The sequence below is a fragment of the Salminus brasiliensis genome, chromosome 7 (assembly GCF_030463535.1).
Source record: "Salminus brasiliensis chromosome 7, fSalBra1.hap2, whole genome shotgun sequence".
Lineage (NCBI taxonomy): Eukaryota > Metazoa > Chordata > Actinopteri > Characiformes > Bryconidae > Salminus > Salminus brasiliensis.
The window spans coordinates 22507992-22524661 of NC_132884.1; the positions used below are offsets into that span (position 1 = coordinate 22507992).

At 37.5% G+C, this 16670-nt stretch overlaps 4 protein-coding genes across 6 annotated transcripts in view; 2 read left to right on the forward strand and 2 right to left on the reverse strand.

The window, feature by feature from the left end:
* Positions 1-16670, reverse strand: part of tmem131 (transmembrane protein 131) — a 389736-nt gene that overhangs the window by 60765 nt on the left and 312301 nt on the right. The window lies entirely within an intron of this gene.
* Positions 126-3811, reverse strand: mrpl47 (mitochondrial ribosomal protein L47). Its single transcript, XM_072683002.1, has 7 exons — positions 3657-3811; positions 3354-3484; positions 2234-2294; positions 1369-1465; positions 838-968; positions 571-666; positions 126-470 (listed from the first exon to the last, which is right to left on the reverse strand). The coding sequence occupies exons 1-7, from the start codon at positions 3785-3787 to the stop codon at positions 362-364; spliced, it is 756 nt and encodes a 251-aa protein (XP_072539103.1). The 5' UTR covers positions 3788-3811; the 3' UTR covers positions 126-361.
* On the forward strand, positions 4421-7384 carry ndufb5 (NADH:ubiquinone oxidoreductase subunit B5). Its single transcript, XM_072683003.1, has 6 exons — positions 4421-4569; positions 5266-5351; positions 5531-5597; positions 5708-5769; positions 6420-6526; positions 7142-7384. The coding sequence occupies exons 1-6, from the start codon at positions 4452-4454 to the stop codon at positions 7260-7262; spliced, it is 561 nt and encodes a 186-aa protein (XP_072539104.1). The 5' UTR covers positions 4421-4451; the 3' UTR covers positions 7263-7384.
* The window catches only part of usp13 (ubiquitin specific peptidase 13), a 31521-nt gene continuing 25372 nt past the window's right edge, over positions 10522-16670 (forward strand). For all 3 annotated transcript variants that reach the window (XM_072684151.1, XM_072684152.1, XM_072684153.1), the window contains exons 1-3: positions 10522-10752; positions 11907-12032; positions 14816-14876. In XM_072684151.1, the coding sequence (XP_072540252.1) occupies positions 10642-10752; positions 11907-12032; positions 14816-14876 (298 nt within the window). In that variant the 5' untranslated portion in view covers positions 10522-10641. The remainder of the gene's footprint in view (positions 10753-11906; positions 12033-14815; positions 14877-16670) is intronic.

Below are 16670 nucleotides of genomic sequence, written 5' to 3' on the forward strand. Positions count from 1 at the left end.
GATTCTCCCTAACCCTGTTTTTTTTTTTTTTTTTTTAATATATTACCATGAAGCTAAAGAGCATGTGGACCTAAATGAATGGTCTCACTTTAGAGCTGGACTAAGTACATACACAATACTAAACAGAGTTTCTCACGGTTTTATTTTCATTTCAGTAATCATACAATTGACAGTTACACAAACCATATTCACTACCTTACACAGGTAAACCTTTATCTGCACTGCTGCTACTGTGCAGCTGACTTCACATTTACAATTATCCCATTACAGAGTGAAAGGAAACTGACCCATCCCAACAAACAGTTAAGATGTAGAAAATCAGCTGCACTGCAGAGGATCTCATCATTTCGTCTTGGTCAGCTCATGCCTGTGCAATCTTTTTAGGGAACATTTCTGATAGCTTCTTTTGCTTTTCTTTCTCTCTCTCTTCTCTCTGCATTTTTCTCCGCAGGTGTTTCTCAAGACTTAGCCTGAAATTAAGATGACAACAGAATGTAATCTAATTTCTAAGTCATTTTATCCAACATATTTTTAGATAACATTTATCATGACCAAGGTTTTTTGCCTTACCTTGTGTGGGTGGCAACGAATGACTCTGTATAGAAACGCTTTCTCTTGTATATCTTATTCATGTACCAGGGGATAGGATGTTCTCTAAAACGATACCTAAAACAGAGTCATGTTTCATGAGTTCAAAATTCCACATTAAATTCAGACAGTTCTGTTCTGGTTCTTGGTTATATCTCAGAGGAGACAGATTATGGGACAGTCCAACACAACAGCAGTAATGAGCAATTTTGAAAAGAAATCAAATTCAAGTAGGCTGCTTGTGCTTACCAGAAAGTCTTTCCAAAAATATTTCTTTTCCAATCTCCAGGTCTGCCTTTCTCTTGTCCGGTCTGTAGTAAACGAAGAGCATCCTCCCTCTCTGTAACAACAGTGTCAAGCCTCCGCATAGACCTCTCAATCTGTTTAATAAAAAAAAAAAAAACACTGATCATGGTGACACTGTGGTAATCTTAGAGGTTTTGTGGGGAGCATACATTTTTCTTAAAATGGTCATCAGACCGGCACAGTTCTCAGTAGAGTTTTACTGGCTAACTAGCATGAACGTTACATGCTTGGTATAGCAGTTGTTAGCTAGAATTAGGCAACATTTTCCGTTATTTTGTAGAATACGAGAGGATTAAAGTTTTCCAGCTCAGCAAAGTTACATTACATTTTACTGTGCTCTGTACTGAAACTAGCTTATTGCTAAGTGAAATTGTTAGAAAAAACGTATAGATGCCTGAAATACATTTTTAAATGACTGTGTTGTACGTTTAACAATTGTCCACCACTTGTGAGAGTCTCAAAGCATATGTTTACCTTCTTGATACGTTCTGGGCTAGGCATCTGAACTCTCTGCCGTTTAGCCTCCTGTTCTGTCGTGAGTAACATGTTCTTTTCCTTTAGAAGAACATACCTGCAAATAAAAAAACATTAGAATGATATCCACTGTTACAAAAAAATAATTTCCATTTTAGCAAGACCATCTACAATATGCTTTTCTTCACAGGTTTATTTAGGTGTACTAGAACAGTGTACTAGTTCTTTTGAGAATGCTAAAGAATTGTAGATCAAGTAATTTGGCGTTTACCCAAGCTGTGGAAATCTTTGAAATCTTAGAATATAAACAGCTTTTCATTAAGGACATAAGGATATGTGATGAATGATTAATTACAACTTCAAATACAAAACTGCTACTATTTAAGAGGGCACACAAATGGAACAGTCATGGGACAGTCCAACACAACAGCAGTAATGAGCAATTTTGAAAAGAAATCAAATCAAATTATAAAACACATCAAATTATATACTGAACACCTAGATCAGGAGTGCAGGACTACACTTAGAACTAAACTATAATGCCAAAAGATCTTTAGGACCACGTAAACATACCAGGATCTGAACCAGGAACCCAGGAACATATTCCATAAAGGTGTAATGGAGACAAAATGTTTTTTTCCCTGGCTGAATTTAATAAACTAACAGGCTTTGCTCATAGAATAAACTTTAGAAATGCGTTAAGAAGCATTTATAAAGTTTAAAAGAAAATATATCACAGAGGAAGAAGAAATGAATTTGGTTTTATATTCTGCCATTAATATTAGAATGATGTGGTTCTGTTGTAATCCACTGTAAAGACCCCTCCCATCTCTAAAATGTGTGCAGAATGAAGTGCAGACTTTACCACAGCTTGTGCAAGTCTTCATTACTTTTTGCCCTGAGCTGTTTGGCAGTCCATGGAGCGCCTGTGAAAGTCACAGAACAGAAGTCTATTAATCCAAAGATTATGGATCTTCAAGTCACTAAGCCTTATGTCTGCTTTATGGAGCATATGCTGCATTCAGGACAATTCAAAACTGACAAATGCCATCTCTATCTGTATGAACCCCAGCTCAGATGTTTGACTTTGGTTTCTCACTTTCAGCTTTAGGTAGGTATTCAACTCAATCAATCATCACTGGCATCTACATGTTCCTCAATTCCATTTTTGCCCTTATATATTTAGGCTGTGATTCCATTTTAGATTTAAATTTTAGCGGTGGTGGGAAAAAATAAAGCAACTGTATTTTGTTTCTATACTATTACATTGCTATGTTACTGAAATTGAATAATTGAATTTTATATGAAGAAAAAGAAGACCTTTCATTCAGATCTTTACTCAATACAAATCTTTCTAGTGAGTCTAGGACCACATTGTGTCACGTTATTTATTGAAACATCTGATCAAATTTAGTGTAAAATGAATCTGAGCACTAACAGTCTCAGAACTAACAGTCTTGCCATCCCGTCTCCCTACAGCTAATAATTAAGCGTTGCAGTTTTACTGCTATATACTTGAGTGGGTTTAAATAAACACTGGTTTATTTTCACGGCTCAGTATTTTACTTTCAGCTGAGTAACATTACCACACAGCAAACTTTGACTTGAGTATAGTTTCTCATTATTATCTCATTATTCTCATTATAGTTTCATTTTTCTACCTCTGAATTTCAGCTTGTTATGTCTTTTCAGAACCTGCACTGCTTTCCTGAAGCATATCTTACTTTTAACTAGAATGCTTTGGTGTTTTAGGCTGTTTGTATAGGCGAACAGCACCATAACCAGTGCTGGCACTCAGTGCTGGCTGATGATGGATGGAGCTACTAAGAAGGACCACAGCAGCTCTATAGGCCACAGCTTCTTAACCGGACCCAGACATTTCTCTACTACAGCCATTTTTAATAGCTATTTCTACTTCTACACCTTAGGTAAGAGGGATTATATACTACAGAAAGGGGTTCCTTTGCTCTGTGACTTTTATTTACCTGACTTTACGTTGGATTCTCCCCAGTTCTCAGGCAGGTCGAAGAACTCGTCGAGGCCCCATCTGCTGGAGGATGAGTGGAGCAGGCGACACTGCAAGGGACGGCTGAACCGAAAAGAGTCATAATTCTGCCTGGAAATGTAGGACAGAAAACTTAAATTTAAATACTTAATGATTTCTTCGTCGTATTAAGTTTATAACACATTTGAGGCTCATTATCTGTTCTCCTGAGTCTTTATGTTCGCTTGTTAAGAGTCAGTTTCTATTCACAGTATCTGTCCCGCAGTTAACAAGATGATTTTACCTTTGTAGGAAGGAATGATAGTTGACCAAACTCTGTGATGAATACTGAGTTTTTATCTGGGATGAAATTTTAACAACGCGTTGAAATTGTCTGCAGACTGCGGACAGACGGCATGCAGTGGCCGCAGCCATCTTGAAGAGCAATGTCAACGTAACGCCGGGTTGACAGGTATTACAAATTTACACCCCATCGGAGCTTTGCATGGTTTTCAGTCTAGTATCTTACATTTTATTTTGAGGAAATAAGGAGAAACATTTCTGAATATGTATTACGTTTAGGGCAGTACTAAAAGTAAAAGTAATACTAAAAGCATGCATTATGCAATAAAGAGGCAATTTATTTACCCATGCAACTCATAACCTATGTGCAGTACATGGTTAATATGATCCATACTTTCTCTCATATATGAAAAGCTTAAATAGAATATATCGGTACGATATTTTTGTGGGGAATTAGGAAGTATATCGTTATCAGCATGAACAACTGGTTCAAAAGCTCTCTTAGTATAATTGAGTAAGGGCTGTTGAATGCGATAGGGTTTAGGGGAGGGATTTTCAGCACAACATGGCAACATGGATGCGGACGGTCAAATGCATTTTACCTGTTGTTTTTTTTTTTTTTCAAATATAACCTTATTTATCATTTATCGTAAATCTAATCGTAAACATGGTTGTTGAAATGTAATTTAAAATATTTAAAATAATAGAATATGAAATTAAATATACATCCGTTGTCATTTAGTTTCCGTCACTGAGCCAATCAGCGCCGCTCTGGTGGAATCTGTCACGAACAGCCATGGTGGCCATGAGCGTTTTGCGGGCGGCTGCTGCCTTCGCAGCCAGATTAAACCCCATAAATCGGGCTAACCAAGGGGCTCATCTGCTTTCCAGGGCAGTTGTGCGATCTGAACAAGGTAAGAGCACAGTTTGTTCTCCGAGATTTGATCTCAGTTTACCTACAGAAGGTTTATTTTTTGCAGTGACCTTGTCCTCGCAGCCCAGTGCTAAGCCAGCTAGCAATAGCTGCTAACTGGGTGACTGATAGGACTGTGCGTAGTAACATACCGTTAGCTCTCTGGTAGTAATTAAGATATCTAGGTGAATTAGTTGAATGACTTACATAATTGCTTTAAACTCAGTACTTGTCTAGTAAGTCACTAACGTTTCTCTTAGCTAGTACATTAAACATACAGGCGTTGTGTTGGTCAGTCAGATTGTGTTTTGGTGTCACTGTAGTAGCTTTTCCACTTAACGATACTTTTTTACACCTTAATCACTTATCTGTTTCTGTGCTACTGGTGTTGTGGCTAGTTTGTTAACACTATATTGCTTTTAATGATGTAGAACTTCACGTTCAGATCAGTAAACTCAGCACACTTGCCATGCAAACCTAATGTTGTTCAAATTTGGCACCACTATGCTGAACCCTTCCATCACTGATGACAAAGTCTAAATTTGCAGCCCCTTGTGTAAAAGGCTTTAATACTTTTTATGCCTCTGTTATTTCATTTAATTTATTTTAAGATTTAATTTGACCTGTTTACCTCTTGTTGTCTAGCACTCATCTGTTACGCAAAACAGATCACTTTTATTATTAACTGTTTTCACAGTTGCTGTCCGTCATGGAAGTCATGGAAAGAGATTGTTTTACATCAAACCTACTGAGTTCTATGATAAACGATTTCTCAATTTGTTGGTAAGTCTAAATTAATTCCACAAAAAGCTAAAAAACATGATTGTTGATCCATTGTTTTGTTTGGTTATAAGGGAATTTGAAGCAAGTTACACAATATTGTTTAGTTCACACTGTGTTTTATTAGGAGTTTCAACTTCTGTTGACACAGTTCCTCCACATCTCTCTTCCCGTTACAACAGTTGACTTACATAATGTTTACTGGGATCCCTATTACGGTAATTGTGACGTATGTGAATGTTTTCATTGGTAAGTTTTCCCCAGACACTGTCCATTACACATGCTTTATTTTATTGACATTTTGAGTCAAAGCTTATACTTTGGGCATTCTGATAGTTTTGGCTTACTTTTTCTGTTAGGTGAGGCTGAGTTGGCTGAGATCCCAGAGGGCTATGAACCAGAACATTGGGAGTACTACAAGGTAAACCAGTCTGTATGTTGTAGTAGTCACCAACGCTCCAACTGGAGATGTACCTCCTTGCCACTTTCACCTCCAACCCGAATCTAACCTATGTCATTCAGCAAATTAGACGGGTCAGGTGAAGGATTAGGTTTGGAGCTAAGGTCTGCATGGAGGAGGACCTGTAGGTGAAGGGTTGGTGACCGTTGTTGTAGATTGTAATGTTATTACAACATATAGATGTGGTTAGTTTATGATTCCAAGTAGGAGTGAGTCATATGGCAAAAATATGATATGATATTTGAAAACTATTTCACAATACACTATTTATTGTAATATTTTGACATGCAGATAGAATACGTAAGTATTAACAGATTTTCGAATACTCTTCCATACTTAGTACAGTGATTTATATTTAAAATCTGCTGCACTTAATCTAATTAAACAGCACTATTTAATGTTAGTGTTCTTTAAGCACTGACTATATTCATGATAGGCTTGTTTGTATCACAAGAGACAAAATGTATTACGATTTTGATAAACTATCGTCATATTGCACACTCTGGTTCCAAGTGTTATAAATAAAATGGTCCCCCACATTAAATGTAAAGATGTTAAAACTGAATAAACCTCTCTGATGTTTATAGAGTTTTATCTGTATTGTATCCTAGCATCCCATTACCAGATGGATTGTCCGCAACATGTATGACAGCCCAGTGAAGGACTACGAGAAAATGATGGCTCTTATCCAAAATGAAACTGAGAAATCTGAAATGAGGTAAAACTCCTTCTGGTCAGACGTTACCTGACCTTGTGTTAGAACATGTTTATTCGAATAGGATGGGAAAGACCAGTTTTAATCATACTGGAAGCTGCATCTAGTGTATGTGATGAATTGTGCACCACCTAGTGGGTTCAGAATGCAATAAAAGTAGCCTAAAACCGTATTCCTGAATACCAAAAGCCATAACAGTAAGCATATGCAGTTTCTACAACTTTTCTTTATGCACATATTCTAACAGCGACTGTAACATGAGAGCTTTCTGCTCATTTGAACATGATTTCTGGCCATCGGATCAAATTTCACAGTACAGATGTGAAACCACTTTGTAATGCTAGTATTGAGACATTTGAAAATTTTTGCCTAATATTGATATAATTGGTTTAAATAGGGTTGATTGCTTCTGTTGTCATGAATCCTACTAGTCTTTGTCGTTTATAAATAGGAGAATGAAGATTAATTTTTAATTAATTAATGTTTTTATTTATTTATTTATTTATTTTTAGTATTTAGTATTAGATGGAACTAGATTGTAATCAAATGTGAAATGCAAAAATAAATGTTTCAATACATTTTAATAACTTTTTTTTTTGTATATTTTCTTGTTTGTAGAAAATTGAAATTACAAGTTCGGCAAGTCATGAGAGAAAAAGGAGACGGACCTTGGTACCAGATACCGACACTTGACAAAGCTCTGATCGACCAGAGCTACAAGGCAACGCCTGACAATTAACCGTGGGTGCTCACCTGGGAGCTGTCAAAACTGTTGGAATTATACAATGCATAATGCATATTAATATTTGTGCACATATTTGTGTTCTTTTTGCCACTGGCACCAATAAAGTGTAATAACAATCATACTTGTCTTATTAAAACTTTAGAACTGATTATTACCTGAAAGTAGCAGTTGTATGGGTATGTATTTATACAGGCACTTCTGATGAATCATAGTACCAATTACAAGCATACAAATCATCACAATTTACAGCAAGTAAAATGAGTATTGAGCACTTCACCAATTTTCTAAGTAAATATATTTCTAAAGGTGCTATTGACATGACATTCTCACCAGATGTTCAAAACAACCCATCCAATCCACACGTGCAAAGAAATTGAACCATGGATGTCCATAAATGATTAAATTAAGTTATGTTTAATAATGAGAAATGACAGGGAAAGAGTCTTAAACATGTGAAGAAACAGAGGTGCAAAAAGCGATGGAAAGTCCCGGCACCAGCTGAAATCCATCAGTATTTAGAAAGCAATCCTGCCACTTAGTGCAAATAATCAGCTGCTTCAACTGATGGCCTATAAAAAGGTCTACTAAACACAAAAGTCAATATGGAGACCATAATACCTGACACTACACTTTGCCCAATTTATCTCGGAAAAGGTGGGTTTTTAATCTGCGTTTGAAGACAGCCAGCAACTCTGCTGTTCAGACACCCAGGAGAAGTCTGTTCTTCCACTTTGGTGCCAGGACAGAAAAAAGCCTTGATTCTTGTCTTCTGTGGAGCTTGAATTATGGCGGGTCAAGCTCTTGGTAATGACCGGCTTGTCTTCCTCGTTACTATAGTGGACAGTATCTCCGCCTGTCACACGGAAGACCAGGGTTCGATTCCCCGACGGGGAGACAGAGTTTAGCGGGGTAGTGGTGGCTCAGCGGTTAGAGTGCCGGGTTGTGGGTTCGATTCCCGGGATTCTCGGCAAGCTGCCACTGTTGGGCCCTTGAGCAAGGCCCTTTACCCTTTCTGCACTCCGGGCGCTGGAGTTGGCTGCCCACCACTCTGGGGGTTTGTGTACTCACTGCCCCTAGTTCACTTGTGTGTGTGTGTGTGTTCACTACCACAGATGGGTCAAATGTGGAGAACACATTTCTGTACATAGTACAGTGACAAATACATGCACCTTTTTTACCTTTTGACCATTGCCATCAAGTACTAAGGGGCTGGTCCATTCTTGGCTTTGTAGGCCAGCATCAAGGTTTTGAATCTGATGCTGGCAGCAACTACAGGAAGCCAGGGAAGGGAACGCAGCGGCGGTAAAAAACAACCGATGCAGCTGCATTCTGGATTGGTTGCATGGGCCTGACGGTGTGCAAAGAGAGACCGGCCAGAAGAGAGTTGCAGTAATCCAAGTCTTCAAGTGACAAGAGACTAAACAAGCACCTGGGTGGCCTCTCTAGAGAGAAAGGGCTGAATTCTCCAGATGTTAAAAGGACAAATATGCATCACCACGTGCCACGCAAGAAATATCTCATGATGGGTAAAACCAGTGACCTCTCTCTAGACCTTCGCAACCTTATTGTTGCAAAACATACTGATGGCAAGACTTCAGACAGAGGATTGAAAATAATAATCACAATAGTTGTCTCTGATCGACTGATTAAACAAGTGAAATTCCGGCCTGCTTGGCTGGAATGAAAACCTGTGGCCACACCGACCCTTTACAAATAGGATTGGACCCAGTGACAAAGAACTGTTAAGGAAGTGCATCCAGGTTAGTGTGACAGTTAGTTTTCGCTCCTTGTGGGAAGTGGAGAAAGAGAAAGAGAGGAACTGCAATTAAAGTGTTTAAACAAGCAAACTATACAGTAATTTTTAAATTAATTCAAGGGCATTTCCTTATGCTCATTATTTTGGCACTGGGGCCTTTATGATCCTAGTTACGCTACTGTGTTACAGAACAGACCCATGATATACAGCATACTTTAAAAAGGATACGATTCTTGAGGAACTTGAGGAGATTCTTCAGTTTGAAACTGGAGGCACTTTTTAAGGTGATTTGATTAACCTTTAATGAACTCTTTTCTTGAAGATTCCTTCACAGTTTCAAATCGAAGAACCTCCAAATGTTCCTCATGTTTCTAACAGTGTAGTTTGTATCATGACATAACACTCTCCCTGTCTCTGATTGCTGTGTGGGATGGAATATGCAAATTAAATGCATCTCAGACCACCTGTATCTTTATTTTAAATGCGTTTTAGATGTGTTAACACTACATTTGTTATGTGGCTTAGTCTCTAGATAAAATACGGATGCTCAAGATTAAGTGAGCAGGTGTAAACTCTGATGCCCAAGCTAACAAAATCCAGATACAGTACATGTCTTGCCTTTACACACCTAAAATGCCACCAGAAAGCATGTTTGCTTTTTTATTTATTTAGATTTTTTATTACATAAGTTTAAATAGTTTAAATCATTTTTAAATAATTAAGTTATAATTATAACAGAAGTTATAAAATATATAACAGTTATAAAAAGTTATAAAAAAAATAACAGAAGTAAACTATGACCACGAACCATGCTTTAAAACTAAAGGTAGATTTATCTGTAAATAATCTGTAAATAATATGTTTAATATGTAAAAGGAGTTTTTTTTACTTCTATTATTTATATTGTTTATATGTTGGTAATTTATCTACGTTTTGCATCTTAATGTCTTGCTATTCATTTGCTGCTGTGACACTGTGATTTTCCCCACTGTGGGACTAATAAAGGATTATCTTATCTTAGATAACCACTCATACATATTTAAATATGTACACACATTATTGTCACGAGCCTCTTATTATAGTTAAATCGTGTACCCATATATTCGATTACTGTATGAATAAACGCCAATATTTAAACAAGCAACTATTTCCCGTAATATTTTTTTTGCTTTTAAAATGCATTTTTTTAGAGAGAACAAGGTGTTTTGTTGTGTTAAATTAAAAATATTTTCTGAATGCTATAAATTGTGCTTTGGAAAGGAAACACTTAAAGCTGCATGTTTATATATGCAAATATACAATCGCTTCCGCTCACCTGTCCAATACGCTCACTCGCGGTCAGCCCCCCGTTGTTCCAGCAGCCAATAGAAAAGCATGTCCGCCCTAAATTTATTTCCATAAATTAAGATTCCACCAATCGGCGCTCGAGGAAACACTGACACGAATATTGGCTCCTTTCTCAAAAAGAGCATTCCCCCTCCCACCACCCAATGTTTTCGTCGTCATATCCCCCTGATCCAGAGGGGGAATGTCTTCTCTGTGTGATTTAAAAATAACCCCCTCATCTCTTCTCCTCACTGACACTCTGTGACACTGTGGTGCAGCAGGAATGCAAAGATGGCTACAGACCTGGGAGAGCTACTGGTCCCGTACATGCCAACCATAAGGGTACCGAGGTCTGGAGACAGGGTTTACAAGAGCGAATGTGCTTTTTCCTACGACTCTCCAGTGAGTAACGTGTGTGTTTAGCCTGCTGCATGGATGCATGTTGAGTTATTTCCCCAGTTTTCCCTGACACGTGAAAGGCTGCGCATCGTATCGTGAGATTTCGGGAATCCCGTGGCCACCATTCGCCTGAGCTTGTCACACTGTGCTGAAACACACTTCGAGGTCTCTGATGTCTCTGATGAGAATTTTGGCCCATTTGATGCGATGTGATCGTAAATAAAGCCAGCATGGAAATGTGCACGCACGGCAGCTCATCAACTAAAGCTAGGATGCTGTGAGCCCTACACTAAGTCAAGAGCTCCAGGCAGTTGAAGTTGCTCATTTGACTGCTGTACAATATGTGACCTAATTACAAAGGGCATTCCAGGTCACAGCTGGTTTGTCAGTGGACCTACAGTGATGCTCTGATCCCCCCCAAATCTGTGCTCAGTCAGGGAATTGATTAGTGGGAGCATTTTCCTCACAACTTTGTGAGACATGTTGCTTCAGTGTTGTATGTCTGTCCCTCAGTTGCAACAGTTTTAAAGGTGACTCAGCTGTTTGGAGCTCATGTTAGACTATTTTTACCCATGGCTGTTAAAGCTCGTGTGTCACCACTGCCTGTTGAGAGGTTTTTCCGAGTGTGGGTCTGGGACCCCTAGACTGTTTTGGGTCTAGCTTTGCAAAACTAGGGTACGCCCAAGTTTTGTGTTTTAGGGTCACTGCAGGCTTGAGAAAGATGTGAAAAACTAAATGCACCCCCATTAGGGAAAAAAACAGGAACATTACTGTTTCTATTATTCCTTAACGTTTCAGACTTGCTGTAAAACCTAAAGCCTTACAGTGAAGACACACACACACACACACACACTAACTGTGATAGGTGTATACTTTTCCTCACTTTAGGCCTGAGAGATATATCATGAATTTCAGTGCATCTCTTTATGTTATGGCATATTAGTAAAACATCATCGCAGTCATGTGGTCAAGTCTATCACGTAACCCAAAAGTGTGTAAAAGCTTTCTTGAACGTGACCGTTAGTTAATTCTGTTATAGACAGATTGCTATTGGTTTTCTGAAGGTCTCTTGACCTATTAATAATGCTGCTGATGTCATTACTATTGGTTTGTAATTGCATGTGTGTGTGTGTGTCTGTGTTGGTGTTTACCTTTAGGAGTCTGAAGGTGGGCTGTATGTGTGTATGAACACATTCCTGGGCTTTGGAAGAGAACACGTGGAGAGACATTACCGTAAAACTGGACAGAGTGTGTACATGCACCTAAAACGTCATGTTAAAGAGGTAAGGCAGATTTTCTCTAGTCTTATTTTCCACTTTGTTTTTTTTTTGTTAAAGCACCAGTATTTTTACACTTGGTATAATTAGACACATTAAACATGTAGAAAGTCCAAATAGGGTGTGTCAGATTAAAAGATGCCCCTGCTTCCAAACTAAACGGGTAAAGAACAAACAAACAAATAATTGAGGTGCCAAAGTGCCACAGTGATTGGCAAGTATATATTCTATAGGCATTCTGACAATATTTACGGTAACATCTAAGTTAATTCAAGGTTTAGTTGCTGGTAGCATTACAGTAGCGTTGGCTCAAAGCATCAACCTAAAACCATTAAATAAAAGTATAAGAATCGTAACCTCTGTTAAAAATAATGAATAATAAACCCCCCCCCACACACACACAGACTGTTTAGACTTAGCGTCACTAATGTGAAGCACCATGGAGCATTCATGTACTACCTTGTGAGTTTAGCTCTTTAACCAACTGCAGTACAGATTAATACATTCAGTATTTGTCAGTCGTGGAACAGAACATTTTAGAGGCTGTTCTTCACCTTTTTGGACTAAAATAAGATAACAAAGCTCTACACTGTGAGGGTCGGGCAACAGCAGAGTAGACTGATGTGAAGAGAATAGTTTTACTCATTCACATACATATGGTCTAAAGTTTGCATAAGATGTCCATTAGCTAAATTAGCCTAAAGAAGCAAACATACATCAAATATATGTTCTGGCTGAATGACTACATTTAAGAAGAGCATACATTTGTCAAATAAAATTGCTTAGTCAATAGACCTTTTTACAGAGCGGAACAATTTCAAGTATATATCTAATTTTTATATCTAATTTTTCAGACAAATATTGTAATCTTTCTATAGAATCCAAGTCCTAGGCCTGTCTTGGGGGTGTACACACTCTGCAACATCTTCAAAGCTAAACATTACAAGGTTATGTTTATTCTGTATGAAAAGAAAATAAAAGAAGTGATGCTGTTGCCAGTACCACTGTATATGTAAATAATATTGGAATAATATAAATAAATCATGACAAGTCATTGAAAATACATAGAAAGCAATAAAATGATCTTAACTTGGAAAACACAAAAAACGTAGAGCAAGAGTTGAGAAAGGTGAGGGGAAAAATCTCTAAACATCTGTACCACTGCAGAAATGGAAGTTTAGTCTTAGTGTAAAATACCAGAAAGACAATGCCAATACAGTGAAGGTTGCAAAAGGATAAACAGACTCATTCAAAGCATGCAAAGTGGTTTAATTCAGTGCATGCATGTTACCTACAAAACATTGTAAAAACAGTGACTGATTACTTTTATATTTATCGTTAGTTATTTTAAGGCCTTGATGCTGACTTGTTGAGCTATAAGCCTCTTACACGTACAGTATTGTGCGAAGGTCTCTGAAGGTCATCTGAGGAAATGAGATGTTAAGCTATTTATTAAGGTAGTGACCATGTTGTACAAAAGTATAACAAAGTAAGATTTGTGTGAGTGTGAGCTTAACAATTTCCAAAGCTCTTCCTGAAGGAACCCAGTATTTACTGTTTAATCAAAATACCTAGTTTATCTCATCAGTCCTTCATTAAAGTAGAGCAGGTGAGCTGCTGGTGAAACTGAACAAATCCATGCAGTGACTGAAGTTCACAGAGGTCAGCTATCGGAACCTGTGTTCTTCTAACTGTGCTTGTCTATCCTACAGATCAATAACTTTAAAACCAACACTACTATACACATTTTAATTTGTATTTATTTTAAGTTTTATTTTATGTTATAGTCATTATTTTATTTTATAGTCAAAAACAAGCAAATACTACAGAGAAAAATATATTTTATACATTTTCATGACTACCTAGGAGTTCTTTTATCATCTATTTGATCTGATTCCAATGTGTTTGGGTTCGGATGATGTGTAACTAATGATGTAATGACTGTAATGATTGGTGAGGTAAAGTGCTGCTGTGTGTTCATATGGAGTGCATGTGTGTCACCAGCAGCAGAGAAATGAACTATGGCAGTCATGCAATGTTGGTCTTACTGACTGTTGTTATTAAAAATATGACTTTTTCCTGAAAAAGGCAGTCGCTTTTAAGTGCTTCACATATTCACTGAACAGTAACAAATAAGCTACACTCAAAATGATCTAAGGAGGGTATCAGAAATATGTGGACATTGAATAAATGATGTTACATTTAAGTAAAAAGTCCGACAGTGCTCTCTTTAATTGAACAGAATTGTGGGGCACAATTAGTGAGTCTTTTGTTTTTAATGTAAACGAGTGCTTTAAGTAACTTGAATTACAATAGGCTGCTAAAAATGATTAGGAAGTGCTCTCATATTTCAGTTTAAAACCCCAAATGGTTCCTGTTGTTACTGTACTGAAAAACAAGTGGTTGTTTTAGAAGATATCATTTCCTGCAACTGCTTCCCTTTCTTTCTGCTTGACCTAGTGTCAGCCACCGGTAGCCACCATTAAGTGGTTCTATTTCCATGTCAGGATCTGTTCAGAAACAGCTGGCCGCATTCCTGCAGGACCTGCATCTGCTGTTTTCTCAGGACGGTCGCTTGATTGACAAGCATGTCAGCATTTTCCTGTCTTTTAGTGCCCCTAAAATTAATGAGGGCCCCCACAAATAAAGCCTTATCCAACTTTTGCCTGTTACACGTAATTAGTATTAAGTATTAGCTCTTAATATTTTGCTCTGGAAGCCTTAAAGTGAATAGCTGTTGAAAATTGTCTTCTGTTTGGTGTCAAAAAGAATGTTGTTGTTTGCCACAGAAAGCCACAGGTGCTGCTGGAGGTGCCGTGCCAAGAAGAAGGAATGGAAAAGTATTTTTAGGTAAGTTGGCAGAATGAGTGGAGAGAATAACAACAATCCTGTTGAAAAGTCTAACTACAGGCTGAATTACAGAGAAGATTTTTTTGAATAAGTGGCATTTCCCCATGATCAGTAACCTCAGTCCTTCATGTTGGAGCTAAATTTAGTTCATTTATCTGTATATGCCGTTAGTAACTGTTCTAAATCTAAAGTGCCACATGTCCACTTTGGCCTAATCCACTGCTGAGGAGGGTGTAGTTTACAGTGGGCCGGCGGGCCTGCCACTGCTCCCCCTTCAGCTGCTGTGCCCTATCAACCCTTGTGGCTGACACACTTCTACCATTGGAGAAATGATGTAGACTGTGGAGGCCAGGTGGGTTTTAGTCACTCCAGTGGTGCTTCAAACGATTGATACATGTCCTTTTCACTCAGACTACGTGCTGTTGTCTGTTTTTAAAAGACACCCCTGTATTAAAGTTTAAAAGTTTGGAATCATTACACAATTACACAATAATAAAATGTACAGTGTAGATTTAAAAGGCCTGTGTTGCAAAAAAACTTTTATTTTGTAAAGTGTTAAAGTTAATGTCAAATATTTGATGTAATTTTACAGCATATCCATTGTTTTTTGGCAGTGACGATATGGAAATGAATTTGCAAAGACAGACCATATTTATTTTTATTTTTATATTTTTGTTTTTTGCGACATCATGAACACCAAAGCACTTGTACCTGCCTATTTAGCCCACATCGGTTCATCTCCGCTCGTTTATTCTAAAGAGAGAAGTATTTTGGGCAAGACTGTTTTTTTGAATGAGACATAATACAGAGCAGCCAATTAAAACATTTAAGCAGCCTATTTAATTCTAAGGGACAAAAAAATAGTAGGAAAGGGGGCTCCATAAGCCCACATTCTTTTTGGGCAGATCTAAAAGGATGTTAAGACATCTTAAAAGGATGTATATAGGGAGGGAAGGAGACTGAATACAGATACAATTCTACATAGGATTTCAAAGGTTATAATATAAATATTTAGTAAATTTTGTAAATATTTAGAGCTCCATAGGATATTTATTTTAACATTAGTAATGATTAAAAATCCAGATGAATCTTGCTCTTAGTTTTGAAAAGGATGCCATGATTCTAACATTAACATGTTTTTAATAACATTAAAGTTAAGTTAAATGAATGTTAAGGCACTACTTTGCTGTATTGGAAATTGTATTAAAACTATAACTATATTCTAAACAACTTTCTAAATATTTTCTGAATCTAATCTAACATTTTAACTATTTAAAACCTTTAAATATGCCCAAAACTTAACACATTAGACTATTTTATTCATGTCATTGTTTTATTATTTTGTTTAAGTATTGATTCCAAACTTTTGAGCAGTAGTGTATGATCTGTGAGCTGTGTCATTTGTGTAAACTTCCTTATTTAGGCTTAGATAAGGACATACAGCACCAACCATGTCCCCTTACATGACCCTGTGCGTATTACAGCAGGGGACGTCAGGTTGGAACACCATCTCTATACTAGTGTGGTGACCTAATCAGCCTGCCTAAGTTCACACATCATAGGACCTGAGACTACTTCAGCTAAACTGGGGAGCCTAGATTACACTACACTAGATATTGAAATATTTCAGTAAGGATTTGATTGCATGCACCCACAAGAGCACAAGTGAGATCCAATGAGCATTAGTGAGATTTTATCCAAGTGATGTTGATTAGGTTTGGATCAGAAATGCCACTCCTACTCATCATGCATTCTTAACTATGGAAGGTTTTAACAACAAGGACAACTGCTATG